This window comes from Patiria miniata, unplaced genomic scaffold (assembly GCF_015706575.1).
Source record: "Patiria miniata isolate m_02_andy unplaced genomic scaffold, ASM1570657v1 HiC_scaffold_5, whole genome shotgun sequence".
NCBI lineage: Eukaryota > Metazoa > Echinodermata > Asteroidea > Valvatida > Asterinidae > Patiria > Patiria miniata.
In genome coordinates this window covers 30,552,490-30,568,552 of record NW_024037072.1, presented here as the reverse complement: position 1 = coordinate 30,568,552, position 16,063 = coordinate 30,552,490, and the positions used below count along the sequence as shown (strand labels likewise).

The 16,063-nt window shown below is 38.8% G+C and overlaps 1 protein-coding gene across 1 annotated transcript; it reads left to right on the top strand.

Moving 5' to 3' along the window:
- Positions 1-3,924: 3,924 nt before the first annotated feature.
- LOC119740318 (ribosomal RNA processing protein 36 homolog) lies at positions 3,925-12,585 on the top strand. Its single transcript, XM_038215583.1, has 9 exons — positions 3,925-4,029; positions 4,787-4,802; positions 5,462-5,522; positions 6,599-6,700; positions 6,796-6,862; positions 7,363-7,467; positions 8,651-8,725; positions 11,012-11,129; positions 11,578-12,585. The coding sequence occupies exons 1-9, from the start codon at positions 3,943-3,945 to the stop codon at positions 11,721-11,723; spliced, it is 777 nt and encodes a 258-aa protein (XP_038071511.1). The 5' UTR covers positions 3,925-3,942; the 3' UTR covers positions 11,724-12,585.
- Positions 12,586-16,063: the final 3,478 nt, after the last annotated feature.

The following is a 16,063-nucleotide window of genomic DNA, read 5'->3' as shown; positions in this document are numbered from 1 at the left end:
AGGTTTTTTTGGCCCACTGTGCACTTCAGGTCGCCAAAACCTTTTCAGAAGTCGCAAAACATGCACAAAACAAAACCTAGTAAATTACAAACTCAAGAGGGCGAAAACCAACGAAAATCAATCGATTATGATTAATTGATTAATGTTCGAATTAAAACATTTCTAAAAGAGGGCGGCAAACACGTTCAGAAAATGCTTGGTAAGATTTGACCACACGAGGGCGGTATATTTTTAACTTCTAACCTGGCCAAAATATTTCACAAGAGGGCAGCAAATACATGTGCGTGTAAAATAAAAACACGAGTGCAAGTGGTGTTTGTTCGAAACTTGTAGGTGAGTACATACATACAGGTGAGATCAAGAAATGTTGGGGGGGGGGGAATACACACATTGCTGTTTGTTTACAAAGTGTTGGAAGATTTACAATTTTGTTAAGTTCTTGTAATTAAAATTTAATTATTTTGTTGCCATGCCATGACTGGTTGATCCATCATGGCATGGCAATGTCGAGCGCAATTTGAGTCCCCGGCGCAAGTTTAGCTTCGTGAGACCTAGCCCCATAAATGTGGCCTATTTACTGGACTGCCTCCGTAAACATAGGCCACACATCCACATGTACAAAAAACGTGTCGACTTTGCCAAATTTTGATTTTCACATTGAGGCTTACTTTGTAGATTTTTTTTGCTTTAGAAGCATTCTCACCCTCTATATAGGCTAATCAGAAAGTGCTGCCTTTTTCAGATGTTTAATTTTTGTGAAATTTCATGTTGAAATTTTGATACGCAAACGTGTGCAAATGAATCTGGAAATTTCACGAAAAATGGACATCTGAAAAAGGCAGCACTTTCTGATTAGCCTATATAGAGGGTGAGAATGCTTCTAAAGCAAAAAAAACGTAAAAAGTAAGCCTAAATGTGAAAATCAAAATTTGGCAAAGTCGACACGTTTTTTGTACATGTGGATGTGTGGCCTATGTTTACGGAGGCAGTCCAGTAAATAGGCCACATTTATGGGGCTACATGAGACAATGCCTAAATGCCTTTTTTGAAGCATTTTATTAACAGCATTATGGTAATTAGGTTGACTGTGTAGAGAAGGGGTGGTAAATGGGAACTATTTATGCACTTTGCATCATGATGTGTATAATTAATTGTTTATTGCTCATTAGGATTTTTGTTTAATATGTTCAACATATTTATTCATTAAGTCGAATCAATTAATTAAATTAATAAATTTAATTAATTAATTAAATCATTAGTCAATTTATTTACTTTTTAAAATAATTTCCGTTTTATATGCATAGCGTGTTTTAAGTTAGAGCATGTAAACATTAATATGAATTATAAAATAATTGTTCCTGAAGCATGCAAATTACACTGCGCCATTTTAATTTGCGTGCGCACGTTACAACTTGTGCAAAGGCGATTGCAATTTGAGAACCTTGCAGGCGGGATTTTCATTGATGAAGAAAAAAAATGTTCAAACTACGAGGACATGGAGAAATAAATAAATAAATAAATAAATAATAGAATAAATTAATGAACAAAGAAATAAATAAAAAAGGGGAATTCAATTAGCGTCAATGAAAAGAAACATTGAGGTTTAGCAGTGCTTAAATCAGAGAAGTTTTTTTAGGGGGCGGGGACTGGGAGGGGACCAGGCAAGCAATCAATTAGCACACTGTACTAGGGGCGATTGCTTGGAAAGTGTACTGAAGTTGTTCAATAATGGAGACCATCTTCAAGTTTTTTTCCTTGTAAAACAAATTAGCATTTTATTCATATTCTTGAATGTAAATAAATCATAATTTCCTAGGTTTAACCCGTGGGTAACGTAAAAAGAATGATTATGATCCCTTCAATTGTTCAAGTTTCGACATTAGGCCCAAAAAAATATAATCAGTCTCTGGTCAGACCAAAGTTCCGGAATTGACGCGGCCACGCAGCTTTTTTTTTTTTTTTTTTGCTTTTTTTTTTTTTTTTCTTCAAGCTTGGATTGTGCAGACAAGGTGGGTACTATTTTGCTTTTTTGGTGTCCTCATGTACATTGGTGTCCTCCATAATTTGCCTTGGTGCTTTCGATCATTTGCTTTGGTGCAATTTCCCATTCCTTGGTGCTCTTTGGTAAATAAAAAAAATTGAGGAGGTGCGTAAATAGAGGGCGCTGTTGGAGCTACCGCGGAACATTTTGGGAAAAAAAAGATCGACGCGCATGATTAAAATCGACGCTCGCGCTGACCAGAGACCGACTTTTTTTTTTTTGGCCTTATAGTAATTATTTACATTATTTTAAAAATGCTTTCAATTACATTATATGTACTTTACAATTAAAAAAGTACTTATTCTTCAAAAAATACTAATTTAATTAATTTAGCAATTAATTAATTTTGTTTTTAAAAATACTTTGCATGACATTTCAAGCGATGTGTACCCTTCAAAAATGCATAATTTGAAAAAGAAATTAATGAACGCATTACTAATTTAATTAAGTACTTTAATTTATTACTTTAGGCCCTTGCGCAAGTTTCAACTTGCATGCGCAAGATGTGTGCGCAAGTTTGAACTTGCAGGGAGGGGGGACTCAAATTGCACTCGACATCAACAAAATAATTATTGATGTATCGCATGGTCTGTATCGCACGGTCAATATGGCACTCCGTGTTTTGCAACAAGATGCGAGCGACATTCCAGCTGCATGCACTTAACCACTAAAATGTTTAACTAAAAAGGATAACTAAAATAGACAGGTCTCTGAAGGTGCGGAATAAGCAGTTCAGTAATGATGTGGGTGATTATCAAGTGACAAAATTGTTCCGATCTTGATTTGATTTGCTCCTACCCTATCAACAGACCTTTCCGCACATTTTTGTATCATTGTTGTGAGGTAATACTAGTACGGAGGAAGTCCATACTTAAAGGTAGAGTCCATCATTTGCAGCCATCCGAAAAGTAACTGGCGTAATTATTGTTGAAAAACTAACTTGGTTGAAAGATAGTAAGGAGACTAAACTCCCTGTGAAATTATTCTTTCTGGGAAGCTGTCATTTTGAAGTAATCAACGAAAGAAGGCATTTCCAACGGTGATTCTTAAGAAGCACCGTAGGAAAATTTAAATTAGTAGTTCGTTTTGTTATTCAGCGCAGCGCGCACAAGTATTCGAACGACGCACACGCGCGCGCGGTTGTTATAATTCGTCGGATCAGTGCGTATAGTTGCAATTCAAAACAATTCAAAACATGATTCAGCAACTTTTGATTTGAAATTGAGATCTTAGAATGCTGTTTTTCTCGGAATGTACAGCTGAAGCTTAGCTGAAACTTCATCAGGTTAGTTGCTCAGTATCCTTCATTAGATTTTGAACTCTTTTGTTGCTTCAAACGAACAAAATGCACAAATTACAAATGATGGACTCTACCTTTAAGCCACATTTATGAGGCTACTTCCCATCCCGTCTTTCATTGACAAACTGGGACTTTGCAGCTCACTTGGGAATTATTCGTTCAAACTTGAGTTACGCCAATCATGCCAATTAACAACGATTATTAAATACTTTGTTATTTTGTTTATCAATCATTATTATTCAACCTGTTCATGTGTAATGCAATTGGCGATGTTAGAATGCAATTTCATCCATTCGATTGAAGGAGTAACATTTTCTATGGAGAATCCGGGAAGGTTTGACTAGATCCGGCGGATCCATCTTTTATCAATTGCCCATAATACACATCCGCTGTCCACACCCCTAATGCAGCCCCCCCCCCCCCCCCCCCCCCCCAAAGAAAAAGAGAAACATCTCCACCACAACCACTCCCCCACCCGACACCCCTAACTGTTTCCAACCTTCGGCTCCACCCAAATTCCCTAGCTACCCTCAATCCTCTCTGTCCCAAAACGCCCAGTTGATAGCATCTGTGCTATGTTTTCTTCAGGTACTTTTTCTGAATGATGATGAAGTCCAAAGAAGAACCATCTTCATCAGAGTCTGAGGAGAAAGACGTTCAAGAAAGTGAAGATGAAGATGACTCACTGGTGAGGATATAGAAAGATGATTTGGTTGATCTGCCTTAGGCTCATTTTGTTAATGTTACGCCCAACTTTGGCAATGGTCCCAACTATACTTTGGACAGTCTGAACCATTGTTGGAACAGTCCCAACACTAGTTGGGGAATTCCTAACTATAGTTGCCATATAACAATGTCATAGTTGGGGCGTAACATTAGCACGGCATCTTGTTATAAGCATTCATGACCGTGTGAGATAAAGTTTGTGCCGTCTATCTACAGACTGCACGGTGCACAACTCTTGTGATCCGTCGATTGTGCAGGAAAAGGTTCATGCAGTCATGTAATATAGCAGGATCCTGTCCAACCGATCTGGTAAGCTCAGATGGAGCAGCTATAGAGTGCTATAGTCCAATGGTAACGTGTCCGACTCGTGTTGTACACAATTTCAAACCCAAACAGGAACATGGTGCAGGTGTTCTTGGGCAAGACACTTTACTGTAATTGCCTGTGAGGATAGAGACCAGATTGCACATATTCATGCACATTCCTGCAGAACTTAGGAAGGTCAGTTTAAAGTATTGGTGGGGTTAATTTCACTATATATGCAAATTGAAGGTCATTTGCTGTTTTGAATGAATCAGTTTTTGTGTTGTCGTTGTGTTTATCCTACTTGTTTGTAATAGTAACCATGACTTTTCTTGTCATTGCATATTCATCCGTGCGCCTAATTCTTCCCCAACGCATGATTTTGCGGCGGCGTTTTCACTGTTTCCTTTTCCAAGGATGTCATGAGAAAAGGTATGTTATTTCGCTTTGTAGTTTGTATGAACCAAAAAAAGGTGTTCTCAGTCAAATTTTGTACCGAAGTGGTTGAGGGCATTAGATTCGTGGTCTGCGGGTAAAGCTGCAGGTTGTGGGTTCGAGTCCAGCCCCGGGTCATGGTGCGTGTGCCCTTGGGCAAGGCACTTTGTCACTCATTGCTTCTCTCCACCCAGGAGTAAATGGGTACCTGTGAGGGCAGAGATGGTTATTGTGATTGAATTAGCTTCCTTGCGCCTAACAGGCTGCATTGAGCTGTATACTCCCCAGGGAGCTGAGATGGTATTTGGAATGTTTCATGTGCCCATTGAGCAGGGGTAATAATGATGTAGCGCCTTGAGCACCAGTCCTGGTGGATACGTGCGCTTTATAAATACCCACTATTATTATTATTATTATTACATTCCAAGTACTTGTGAAAGCTTGAATTTGATAATCTATGCAGTTTATTTATTTCACCCTCTGAAATGGAATAGTCTGACTTTACTGAAAGAACTATAACTGTAACAGAATTTTTGAGAGAAAACAGGCATTAATGTTCACAATGTCATTTTGTGAAATGGCAAGACAGTTATCCGCTATGCTGTACACCTGAAATGATCACAGATGTCTCATTGAATGTTTCCAATTCATTACAGAACTCTCGGAGGTTCCTTTTGAAGATCTTCAGAAGTTGCAAGAGAGAGTAGGCTCCAAAGTGTAAGTAACTGCTGCATCATTGAATCTTAAGAATTGATTCAAGAAGATAAAGTATCTTAAAGCTACATTCCCGTGCTATTTCCCCCAAAATAGATTCCTTTTCTAAATTGCTATTTTTCTAGCAATACAAACTTATTCACTTTTGAATGAGACACAGACCCAAAAAAATCGCCCGTGTTTAGTTATTGAATTATTACTTAAAGGGAGTGTACATCAGTGGCTTTTGCTGTAATTTTCAGAAATGAACTATTTGTGGGGTTAGTATAATAGAACAAAATATTGTTACACTGACATGTTTGAAGTTTTGTGTTCGAAAATGCTGGAAAAACCAAGAAAAACAAAAATGTTCAAATAGTCTGGTTCCCTGACTCCACTAAAGATCAAATGGATAAAAAAAAATGCCGGAAAATTGTAAGGTAAGGGAACCGGTCTAGCTGACCTCCACCCGTTCATGACTCATGGAACCAATAGCAAACAACATATGGACTGAAAAAAAATGGTAAATTTGGAGCAGTAGTTGAAAAATAGTTAGGTTTTTCCAACGGTGGTCGGCTGACCACCGTTGGAAATGTATACAAAAGTACCAGTTTTCTTGAAAATGACTTCACACCAGGTGCCATAATATTACAGGATGCTTTAGACTGTCATTTACCAACATCCTAGTAAGGTATTTTGTAACAACTTGGTAGTTTTATTTTTCGATGTTTGCAAATGTTGTATTTTCCCTTTAACAACTTTTGAATTATTGGCTGCCAGACAATAATTCGTGGGGTAGGCTGGTTCCCGCCCCACAATCAGTATTGATAATGTATAGTCCAGGAGCCAGTTCGCTCGCAAAGGGGATCTGTTTGCACCCATAATAAAAACCTTTTTTTTTGAGAGAGAGGGTTTCAGACCTCCAACCTTAAAGGGAAAAACGGAGGATTTTTGGTTGGAATAAAACATACAAGTTGAACATTTATTAACAGGAAAAAAATTGAATCTGTTGTAGAGCCTGGGAAGCGTAACTTGAAGGAAGAAAAAGTATGAATTTGACTCGTTCTCATGTCTGTAGATGTCTTGTTCGTGTTTTACAGTTATGATAAAGCATTGTTTGGTGGTAGCAGAGGAACTCCTAGAAACACATCCACAGAGCAAGACGCCAGGAGAAAGAAGTTCAAACGAGCTAACAAAAACAGGTGAAATACTGTACGCATTAAGTCTGTAAACTTAAGTATAAAACTCGTCACAAAGGCATTTTATGTGCATTTAATTGTACTTTTTCTCATTGTAGACCTCAGGAAGTGTCCTCCAAGGTTCCTGTATCAAGATTCAGAAAAGCCGTCCCAGTTAAGCAGACAGTACGATATTTCTTCATTTTTTTTGGGGGGGGGATAATTTTTTTGTAGATGGTATTCTTTTAAGGATTGACAGGCTTTCGAGTCACATTGTTTCATTGTACTTTTGTCAATCCTGGCCAACTTGGATTGGATTGTTTTTGTTAAGTTTTGTTTACTTTTGTGGATTACTTCTTGTATCTTGTATTTTTGCCGAATAAATAATAATAATAAATAATAATAACAATAAGGCAGCATTGCAAGTGTTTGCTATGTTTTGCTTGGTTCTGATTGGTCTTTAGAAACTGAATGCTAGAAATGTTCCAGTGGGAGTGTGACCCATTTTGAGAATAGCCTGACTGAGCACATTCTGACTGTGCACATACCAGTAGCATACCCAGGCGGGTGACGACAATGCATTCACAAGTCCCAGACTCTCTCTTTGTTATCAATTTAGGGAGTAGTTGGGCATGGAGTGCAAAGCCTAACTGATTTTGTTTTTTGTTTAATAAATTCTGCGTTAGGTGAGAAGGGATCCACGTTTTGATGACCTTTCAGGAAAGTTCAATGAGCAGGCCTTCGAATCCAGCTACTCGTTCCTGGATGGGGTGTACAGTCGAGAGAAAAGGGTAATGACAATCTAAGACCATCTGAACAAGGGCTTAGGAAGTCTCGGTCCAAAACTAGATGTGGATTTTGTTGTCCTAACACATCTGATCCCAATCTTGAGCAAGCTTGATCAAGCTTGGGTACTCTGGCACACGAAACAAAGGGACTCCAAGCTTGCCTCACACTCGCATCTATTCAAGCCAATTTGATCCATGAGATTTGTTTGGAATTTCTTGTGCCCTGGTGCCAAACGTTCCAAAGACTTGATTTGATTCACTTGTTGATGGCATCCTCTACTGCTGCTGCGGTTTGACAGAGCGTGCCAGGTATTGGGAGAACAACATCCAAACCTACTCTTGGACGAAGATTAGGACTAAAGTGGCTGTGATGAATTTAGACTTTAGTTTACTTTACTCTGCCTAGATGGGTACTAAGGATCATATGGCCTGGAGGTCAGGGTTTGTGACTCGTGATCAGAGGGTCTCAGGGGTTCTTATCCTTGATATCAATTTTAATAAATTTCAAGTGTGCCTGGTTACGGCTTTTTGTCAACATATTTCACATTAACACAACCAGAATTTAACGGGAATTCAGTCTTTTATTCGTACTTTTTAATAATTGCATTGTGTTTTCAAGACGTGAATTATTCATATATTTGTTTGATTGGTACTTGTACTTGGTTGGTTCTTCACCTAAATACTCCGCAGGGGAGTTTTAACAGGAGGCCAGAAACACCAGGGCGAACCCCTTCTTTTAGCGATAAGTGTCAATGGGTTCTTTTACGTGCATTGGTTATTACACAACACACGGGACCTACGGCTTTACGTCCCATCCGAAGGACGAAGCAATAATGGTTAAGTGCCATGCTCAAGGGCACAAGTGTCCACCCGGCGGGCTCGAACCCACGCCACTGTTGCCTCTGAAACACCAGAGCATGAGTCCGGTATTTTTAACCGCTAGGCCATGACACTGGATTGATGGTCATTTACAGTTTTTGTCCAATTGTAAATTATTTTGGTTTTTTGTTTGTTTGTTTGTTTGTTTTATTACTATGTTTTGGGTTGCAGCTTAGCCAGGGGGATATTTTCAAGTTTGGGTGACTAAACAGTGGAATGACTGCCCACTTTGACAAGAATTAATGTTTTCTGACAATGTGCCATGCTGACACTCTTATTTTGTTTACGGTAACTCCTTTTCCACTAGGAAGTGAAGAAAGAACTCAAGAAGGCTAAGACTGAGCAGAGGAAGGTGGAACTACAGAGATTATTACAAAGAATGGTCAGTACCTTGAGTAACTCTAGTCTATTCAGTAACACTCAGTTACTTTGTATTTATTAATACCTGAGACAGCTTTCCCATTCCTATTGGTCGAGAGCCCGTCATGTGGGTGATCCTAAACCGCTGTTTAACCGCTGTGGTGAACCGTCATGAAAATTAATCCGTAGTGCAGCCGTGGGACACCCGTAGGACAACAGTATTTATTCGTACATGTATGTGTTATTCGTGGCTATTCGTGCATATTCTTAGAGATTTGTAGCTCATTCGTGGTAGAAATACCGGTATCTATGAATTCGCTATGAATGTCCAACGGATATGCCCGGATGTGCTAGGGTTCTGCTATTAAAGGTTGTACTACGAACATTCCGTAGGAGAACCTTGGTCATGGCCCAATCGCAAACAACCGTGGCGTTAACATCATTTTTCTTGGTAATACCGTCGATATTCTTCAACAATCCGTCTGTATTCTTGATAAACCGTGGTGTATTCGTAGAGAAACCTTAGGACAGTCGTGTCTAACCGTCCTGAAACCGAAATGCATTCTTAGAAAGTCGATTTCTCCAGGAATCTTGACGGTTCATCGTGATTGATTGATTCTTGGTTAACCGTGGATATTCGTAGCCCCAACCATGACTGTGTGACTTGGGCTTAACCAGTTTTAAACCAGACGTTTAAAACTGCTCCACCACGCTCTTATCGTGTAACAAAAGCCTGTTTGGAATTCCAGTTGTGCAGTGGCATATCAACAGTTTCAGTTTAGGATAAATATACCAGATAATGGATATACGTCCTATGGGGCAATGGTGATCAAACTCGCAATTTTTCACGCATCATGCAGATTCTTTTTTTAATAAGGAAAATTGTCAACTTTTGATGTGCGAATATGCAGTCGGAATTCTAAACTGGTTCATTGAAAGTCACACGTTTGACAAGTTGTCGTTTCGGATGTCATTCAGATTTAAGTCACAGAGGGTGTACCGTAATTTTCGGAAAATAAGGCGCGGCTTATACATTGATTTTGCCCATGAAAATGTTTACTACGGCTTATACACCGGGCGGCTTATACGCCGAGCCTTGAAGAATAAAAATGAGATTTAAATGTGTATTTAATGTACTGGTATAAGAAAACATCTGTTGCTGTAATTTATTATCAATCGTTAACCGGACTTGAGGTACCGGAAAGTCATTAACAAACAGTGGAAGCACGTCCCATGAAAAGGTATTGAGTGGTACGTATACCAAAGGTGCGGCCGGCAGCCGGCCGTGCATGAGTGAAAGCTGTCTTTGTTGGCACATCGAAGTGACATTATTTTGTGCTGCATGCATGCCCATGCAATATGCACACTTGTGGACCACACCATTTGTGGTAATAAAGGGGTGTACTTTCTTGGGAACAATAATTACCAATATGGAAATGTATTCAAGAAACGATGTAAAACGCAAAACAGGGGCTAAATCACCCCTTACGAAATTTAATGGATTCGTCCATAAAAATGCATGCATTGTGTTGATTGTTTTCGGAAAATTGATTTTTTGACGTTAGTACTCGTTAGTAATCACAACAATTTGATAAGTTTTGTTGTAAAAAAAGGACCTATTTATTCTTAGGACAAAAACAAATCAGCATCTGTTGCCACAAAGCAAGATTTGTAGCGCTCCAGTCAGACGACACATGGTGGGTTGCATACTCTCTCACGTGCTGCGGGAAAATGTTGTCATTCGCCGCCCGCCAGCACAGGCTGCCGGGCCATGCGATAAGTTTTAGGCCGGGGACCGGACGGGCTAGCCGGCAGCAATTCTTGATTTTTTTTTTTTAACAAGTATCGACCGTAAATGTTTTGATATAACTTTTGTGGCCCTTTTTATAGCTTTCGTAGTGCAAATGGAACTGGTCCAGAGCTTTTTGACTTTAGAATTTGGAGGCCTTACAAAATTGAAACCGCTGCAGTCGGTGCGGCTTATATGCCAGTGCGGCTGTTATGCCGACGTCAAATTTTAATTTGCAGATTTTTGCGTGCTGCGGCTTATACTCTGCGCAGCCTATATTCCGAAAATTACGGTAGTTCACTCATATCACAGAGCTGAAGACAAGTCCACATAAAGGTATCACAAGTCAACCAGTCTCAAGTCAAGTCAAAACCTATCCAAATAAACTGCAACAAAAACAGTCCATTGTTATTGTTGTTGATCCCTGTTACTTATGACTGAACGTGTGATTTGACCTGTGATGGACTAGTCGGAAACTGACAGTTGTTTAACTCTGGTCTCGAATGACTTGTTGAACAGGAGCAACAGGAGAAAGCAAGAATCAAGAAGCAGAGGGAGAAGGAGACGGGGAGAGAAGTCAAGAAACAAGAGAAGGAGTTGGTGAAGCAGGGCAAGAAACCGTTCTTCCTCAAGAAATGTAAGTAGCTTAGGCAGGACAGTGGGTTGGGAAAATCTGGCTGTATCTTATTAAGATGATATTGGGAGTTCTTAAAGATCTTGGGTTCTGGTCCATCCCGTGCGTCAGTCCTGCAGCAAGACATTTTGTCCCAGTTTGTTTCTCTCCATCTAGGAGTAAAATTATAAGTATGAGGGTGGTGCATGTTAGGTTACAAGTAGCCATTTGCTCGGAAATAGCGTTATCCAACTGTTTACTCCCTAGGGAGCTGAGCTGTTTTATCTGAGATGGAATTCCTTAAGTGGCTAACTGCGCAGGGGTAATAATAGTGCCTTGAGAGCAGAGTTTTGTGACTCGGACTCAGACGTGAGTCCAACTGGAGTCCATTTCCCTGTAATGGTACACCTGTAATCCTAACTGTTTAGGCAGGCTATGATAGTGAACCATTTCTTGATACTTTCACCAACAGCTGAACAGAAGAAAATGGAGTTGGCAAATCGCTACATGGAGCTGAAACAGAGCGGGAAACTGGCCAAGCATCTGGCCCGGAAACGGAAGAAAAATTCAGCCAAAGACAGAAGACATCTCCCTGATGTTAACTCAAAGCATAGATAACAGTGAGACAATGTTCATTGCCATGGACACAAAGCTGCCTGGGGCAATATTATCTACGTTTGACTAGTCTGTCTTCAAGACTGAAGTGATTTTGTCATCAGTGTTTGAAGTAGTCAATTGGGCTTGTTTCTTTCTGGCAAGCAGACATCAAGTGCCAAATGAATGAATGCGTTAACGATAATTTACGTGATAAGTGGAACCGAATTTGAATCCGAATAATTTGTAATAAAAGCCGTATCCTCTCTGAGTGATCCAGTTTGCTATTTCCCAGGTTTGCAGCATGGCTAATTAATGTTGCTAGCATCGGGACCTTGGATGTGATCCCTGGCTACATGGCATAGAGGTTTAAGGCATCTGACTAGCGGACCTTGAACAAAGACAATGACAAAATGGGGAACCGCCAACATAGGGCTGGATAGCTCAGTTGGTAGAGCACTGGAATGGCAATCCGGAAGATTGCAGGTGCAAACCCCGTTCCAGTCAATTTCTTCCAGTGACATGTACATAGCTGCTTAACTTTCAAAGGTTCACCAGCCAATTTTTTTGTCTTGTACAGTTTTAAAAGGAAATCGGCAATATGGGCTAATTCTTCACTGGAGGTCATCTGCTCTCCAGTGTTGTCGAGGCCAACGCAAGTCCTCACAAGTCCGAGATTCAGTCCCAAGTCAAGTCACGGATTATTGAAATGAATAGGGACCAAATATTATTTGGTTATGTTTATTGTTCATCCCTGGTTACTTGTGATTCACACATGTGATGGGTTTGTATTGAAGACTTGACTTTCAACACTACTTCTATCTCGACTTGAATTTATGGTAATAAACTCAAATTGAAGAGGTATGTCTAAAATCCATTGTTTTTTTAATGTTGTCTTGGTTCAAATCTTTCATTATGACATCATCTTTAAACATTCTAAATCTTGATCAATATACCCTTCTCAAAGACAGCCATCTTCGTAGGAAAATTACAACTGCGTGTTCAACACCTTTAGGTGTGTGTATGCGCAGTGTGCAAAATGTTCTAAATGTACTATCATGAAAATTCGACTCCCAAAATGCCGATGCACGTGGTAAACTGTAGGCAGCGACGTCATTTCAGAGAGATCTAAATAACAAATAAAATGAACATGTAGACACACAATAATCTGCTAGTTAACACGATACCGCATTTGTGACTTTGAATCACATTTATTTAATCTTTAAAAATTCTTACTTTAACCTATATCTCAACTAAAAATAAAAACCTTGTAAAAAAGCTGATTAATTAAAAAAAAATTAATCACAAGCTCTGGAAACCAAAATGACAGCATCTAAATTACACAACAGGTCTAAATACTTTTTGTTGTGGCCTCTGCATGTTATATAAATACACATGAACATTTTACATATGTAACATAAAATTATTACAATCTGCCATTGTTCAACACTTGGGGTTGCTATTACTAAGTGTGATCTTTACTGACAACAGTACACATGGTAACGTGAACCCACTTATTCCCAAATTAAAGCTACAGTCCATCATTTGCAGCTATCAAAAAAGTACCTGACGTAATTATTGTTGAAAAGCATACTTGGTTTAAAGATAATGGGAGTAAACTCTCTGTGAAATTATTCTTTCTGGCAAGCTGTCATTTTGAAGAAAACAATGAAAGAAGGCTTCACCAATGATGCGTCTAAAGATGCATCGTTGGAAATTTCTGTTACTAGTTCGTTTTTAATTCGGTGAAGCACTCGCAAGCATTGACACGACGCGCGACATCGCGTAGCTGCAAATCGGCTCAGTGAGAACGTGTCTCGGATGCTGAATTCAGGCCCAATTCAAAACATAAATATTAGAATATTGTTTTCTCGGAATATACAGCATTCACAGAGCAAACTTCATGGGGTTCATTGTTTATCACCATTCTTTAGATTTTCACCACTTTTGTTGCTTCAAACGAACATAATGCACAAGTTACAAATGATGGACTGTACCTTTAAGAGGGCATCAAACATGAAATTTGAAGTTTTCTTTGGATAAATGAGATTAAAAAGAAGGGAAGAACCCAATAGTAAAATCTCTTTCATATTTAGAATAATAAAACAAGACAGCATGTAAACCTCATTGTAAGAATGCCACGGGAAACACTGAAAAAGTTGAAAACAACCCATGTATGAATCATACATTATTTAAATTTATAGACAAAGGATATATTAACAATAGCCAAATGTTAGCTATAGAGGTATTTACGCGTCATTTTAATTATGTACACTTCTAGCCATACTGTAAAAGATTTTATACAAATTCTACAGGTCCTGATCATATAAACTAGCCAAAACAATTTTTTTTAAAGGTATGAAGCTCTTCTTATGTTTAGAATGTCACTTTGTATAAATCAGCTTAACAAAATTCAGTCAAAAAATTTCTTGTCATTAGCAACGACACCTTTTACCATTCTTTGTTTTATTATCACTTCAGTTGATTCTGGTTTAGAAAATGAAAACTATTAGATTGACTAAGTTCATTAAAAAAAAAAAAAACCAACAACAAAATAAGTCATCCAGAGTTACGTTAGATGAATCTTTTATGTCATGCTAACATGATTTGCCACATCTGAGAAATGGTTTCTCGTCTGGACCTTTTAAAAAGGATGTGGCCTTTTTTTTGTTTACTGAAGATGGTGGATTTTCCAAGAGGCCGATGGATTCCTCCATTTCCTCGACTCTTTTGTTTATACTTTTGTGTCCAAAGGAGCCATCCACCTTTTTACCACATTTTGAACTTGCATACATAGCTTCAATATTACTGGAAACAAATATAAAGACAAAGTTATTGCAAATGTATGATTAAGAAACAAAAAGGAAGCAGGTGGGGACGAGAAACTTTTTTTTTTTTTTTTACTTGGCCTAACCTCCAGATCCTTCAAAATCCATCAAGACTCAACATTTTGGAGGATTTTGTAAGAGTGAGGAAGGGACAGCCAAGCCATTATTAGGTAAGATTTGAGGCTTTGCATGGTGGAGATACTAAATAATGAAAGGTTTGCGGAAACACCATGTGGGAATAATTTCTCAACTAAGAGAATGGTTCTGAAAAGAACCAGAGGTACATGTATAAACCCGACGTTTCGGTCAGTATGCTCTGACCGTCTTCAGGAGCAGCCCGTATTACTTTACTACTTGATGCCTCGTGAAAGTTATAAGTAAAAAGAATGTGCTATTCCGATGTTTTTGCTCGGTCTAAGGTTTTGAAGGATTTGGGGAGGTTTCATTTGGAAAATGTCCAAAGGAATTCAGTCTAAAGCATCACAATTTTAAAGTCTCTAAAAAAATATGAATTGATTGTACATGCAATCAAACTTTAATATTTAAATAATGGCCTTTATCACAATAAAATTAAAATTGCAGGGGGCATGTTTTCAAGATGTCAAGTTTTACCTCTTATAGTTCAAAGCATATTTGTCTGGGGGGAAAAAACCGATTTCAGGACACATGCCATATGGTGCAGTAAGTCAGACAAAACATGAACATTTCATGAAGCTACTGTATTTATTATGGTATATGTACATTATCATGGCAAACACACACAAACTCAAATTCATACTGAATTGATAAACGGGGGGTCGGAAATGTGTATCGATTTCAATGATGGGTTTGGACCTAGGATTCAAAAACAGAATGTTTAAAGTTGAAACGCTGAAAAATAGATCTAATTTATCTCTTAGGAATTGTACATGATGTTGCATCCAATGTTCCAATGATGGTGGATACGTGCGCTTTATAAATACCATTTTTATTATTAGTAGTAGTATTTTTATACCGTGTATACATTCAACACAGTCTCAAATGAAAGGGTCCAAAACAAAAATATGTGTATGGGCTCCGTGCGCAAGTACCCCCTCAACGGTAAGGAAGGGAGAGTCGGGAGACCACTTGGAGAGACAACGCATCACCGAAGACACCTGACGCTCACAACAAGACGCCAAGGGTTTGCGCACATTCCGAATACAATTAGGCGTGTGTACTTCATGCCATATGCGCGTGAACCAGTGCACGCGCTTGTGGTGTGTCCCGTCCACAGAGCTCTAAAAAACGCCCTCTCTTGTTTGCATGGAGCCCATGACTCGGACAAAGTTTCAGTCGCCGTAAATGCAGTGACCTGTATAAGACCTGTGATAAAGGCCAATCATACCTTCAAAGAATCTAATAAATTGATTCACATTATTGGGATTCCTAAAACCTTTAATACTTCATAACGGGTGGCTAGCCTTCCCTGTTGGGTCAACAGATTCAGATTTGCCACAAATGAACTGTAATTTTGAGATGCAAATCTACTTAATACTAAAAAGAAAACCTTAAAAA

Excerpts from the sequence above, each read along its gene's own strand:
- LOC119740318 (XM_038215583.1), top strand. The coding sequence starts at position 3,943 with ATGATGATGAAGTCCAAAGAAGAACCATCTTCATCAGAGTCTGAGGAG. Across the intron at positions 5,523-6,598 it reads GAGAGAGTAGGCTCCAAAGT|TTATGATAAAGCATTGTTTG; the intron begins GTAAGTAACTGC and ends CGTGTTTTACAG. Across the intron at positions 11,130-11,577 it reads ACCGTTCTTCCTCAAGAAAT|CTGAACAGAAGAAAATGGAG; the intron begins GTAAGTAGCTTA and ends TTTCACCAACAG.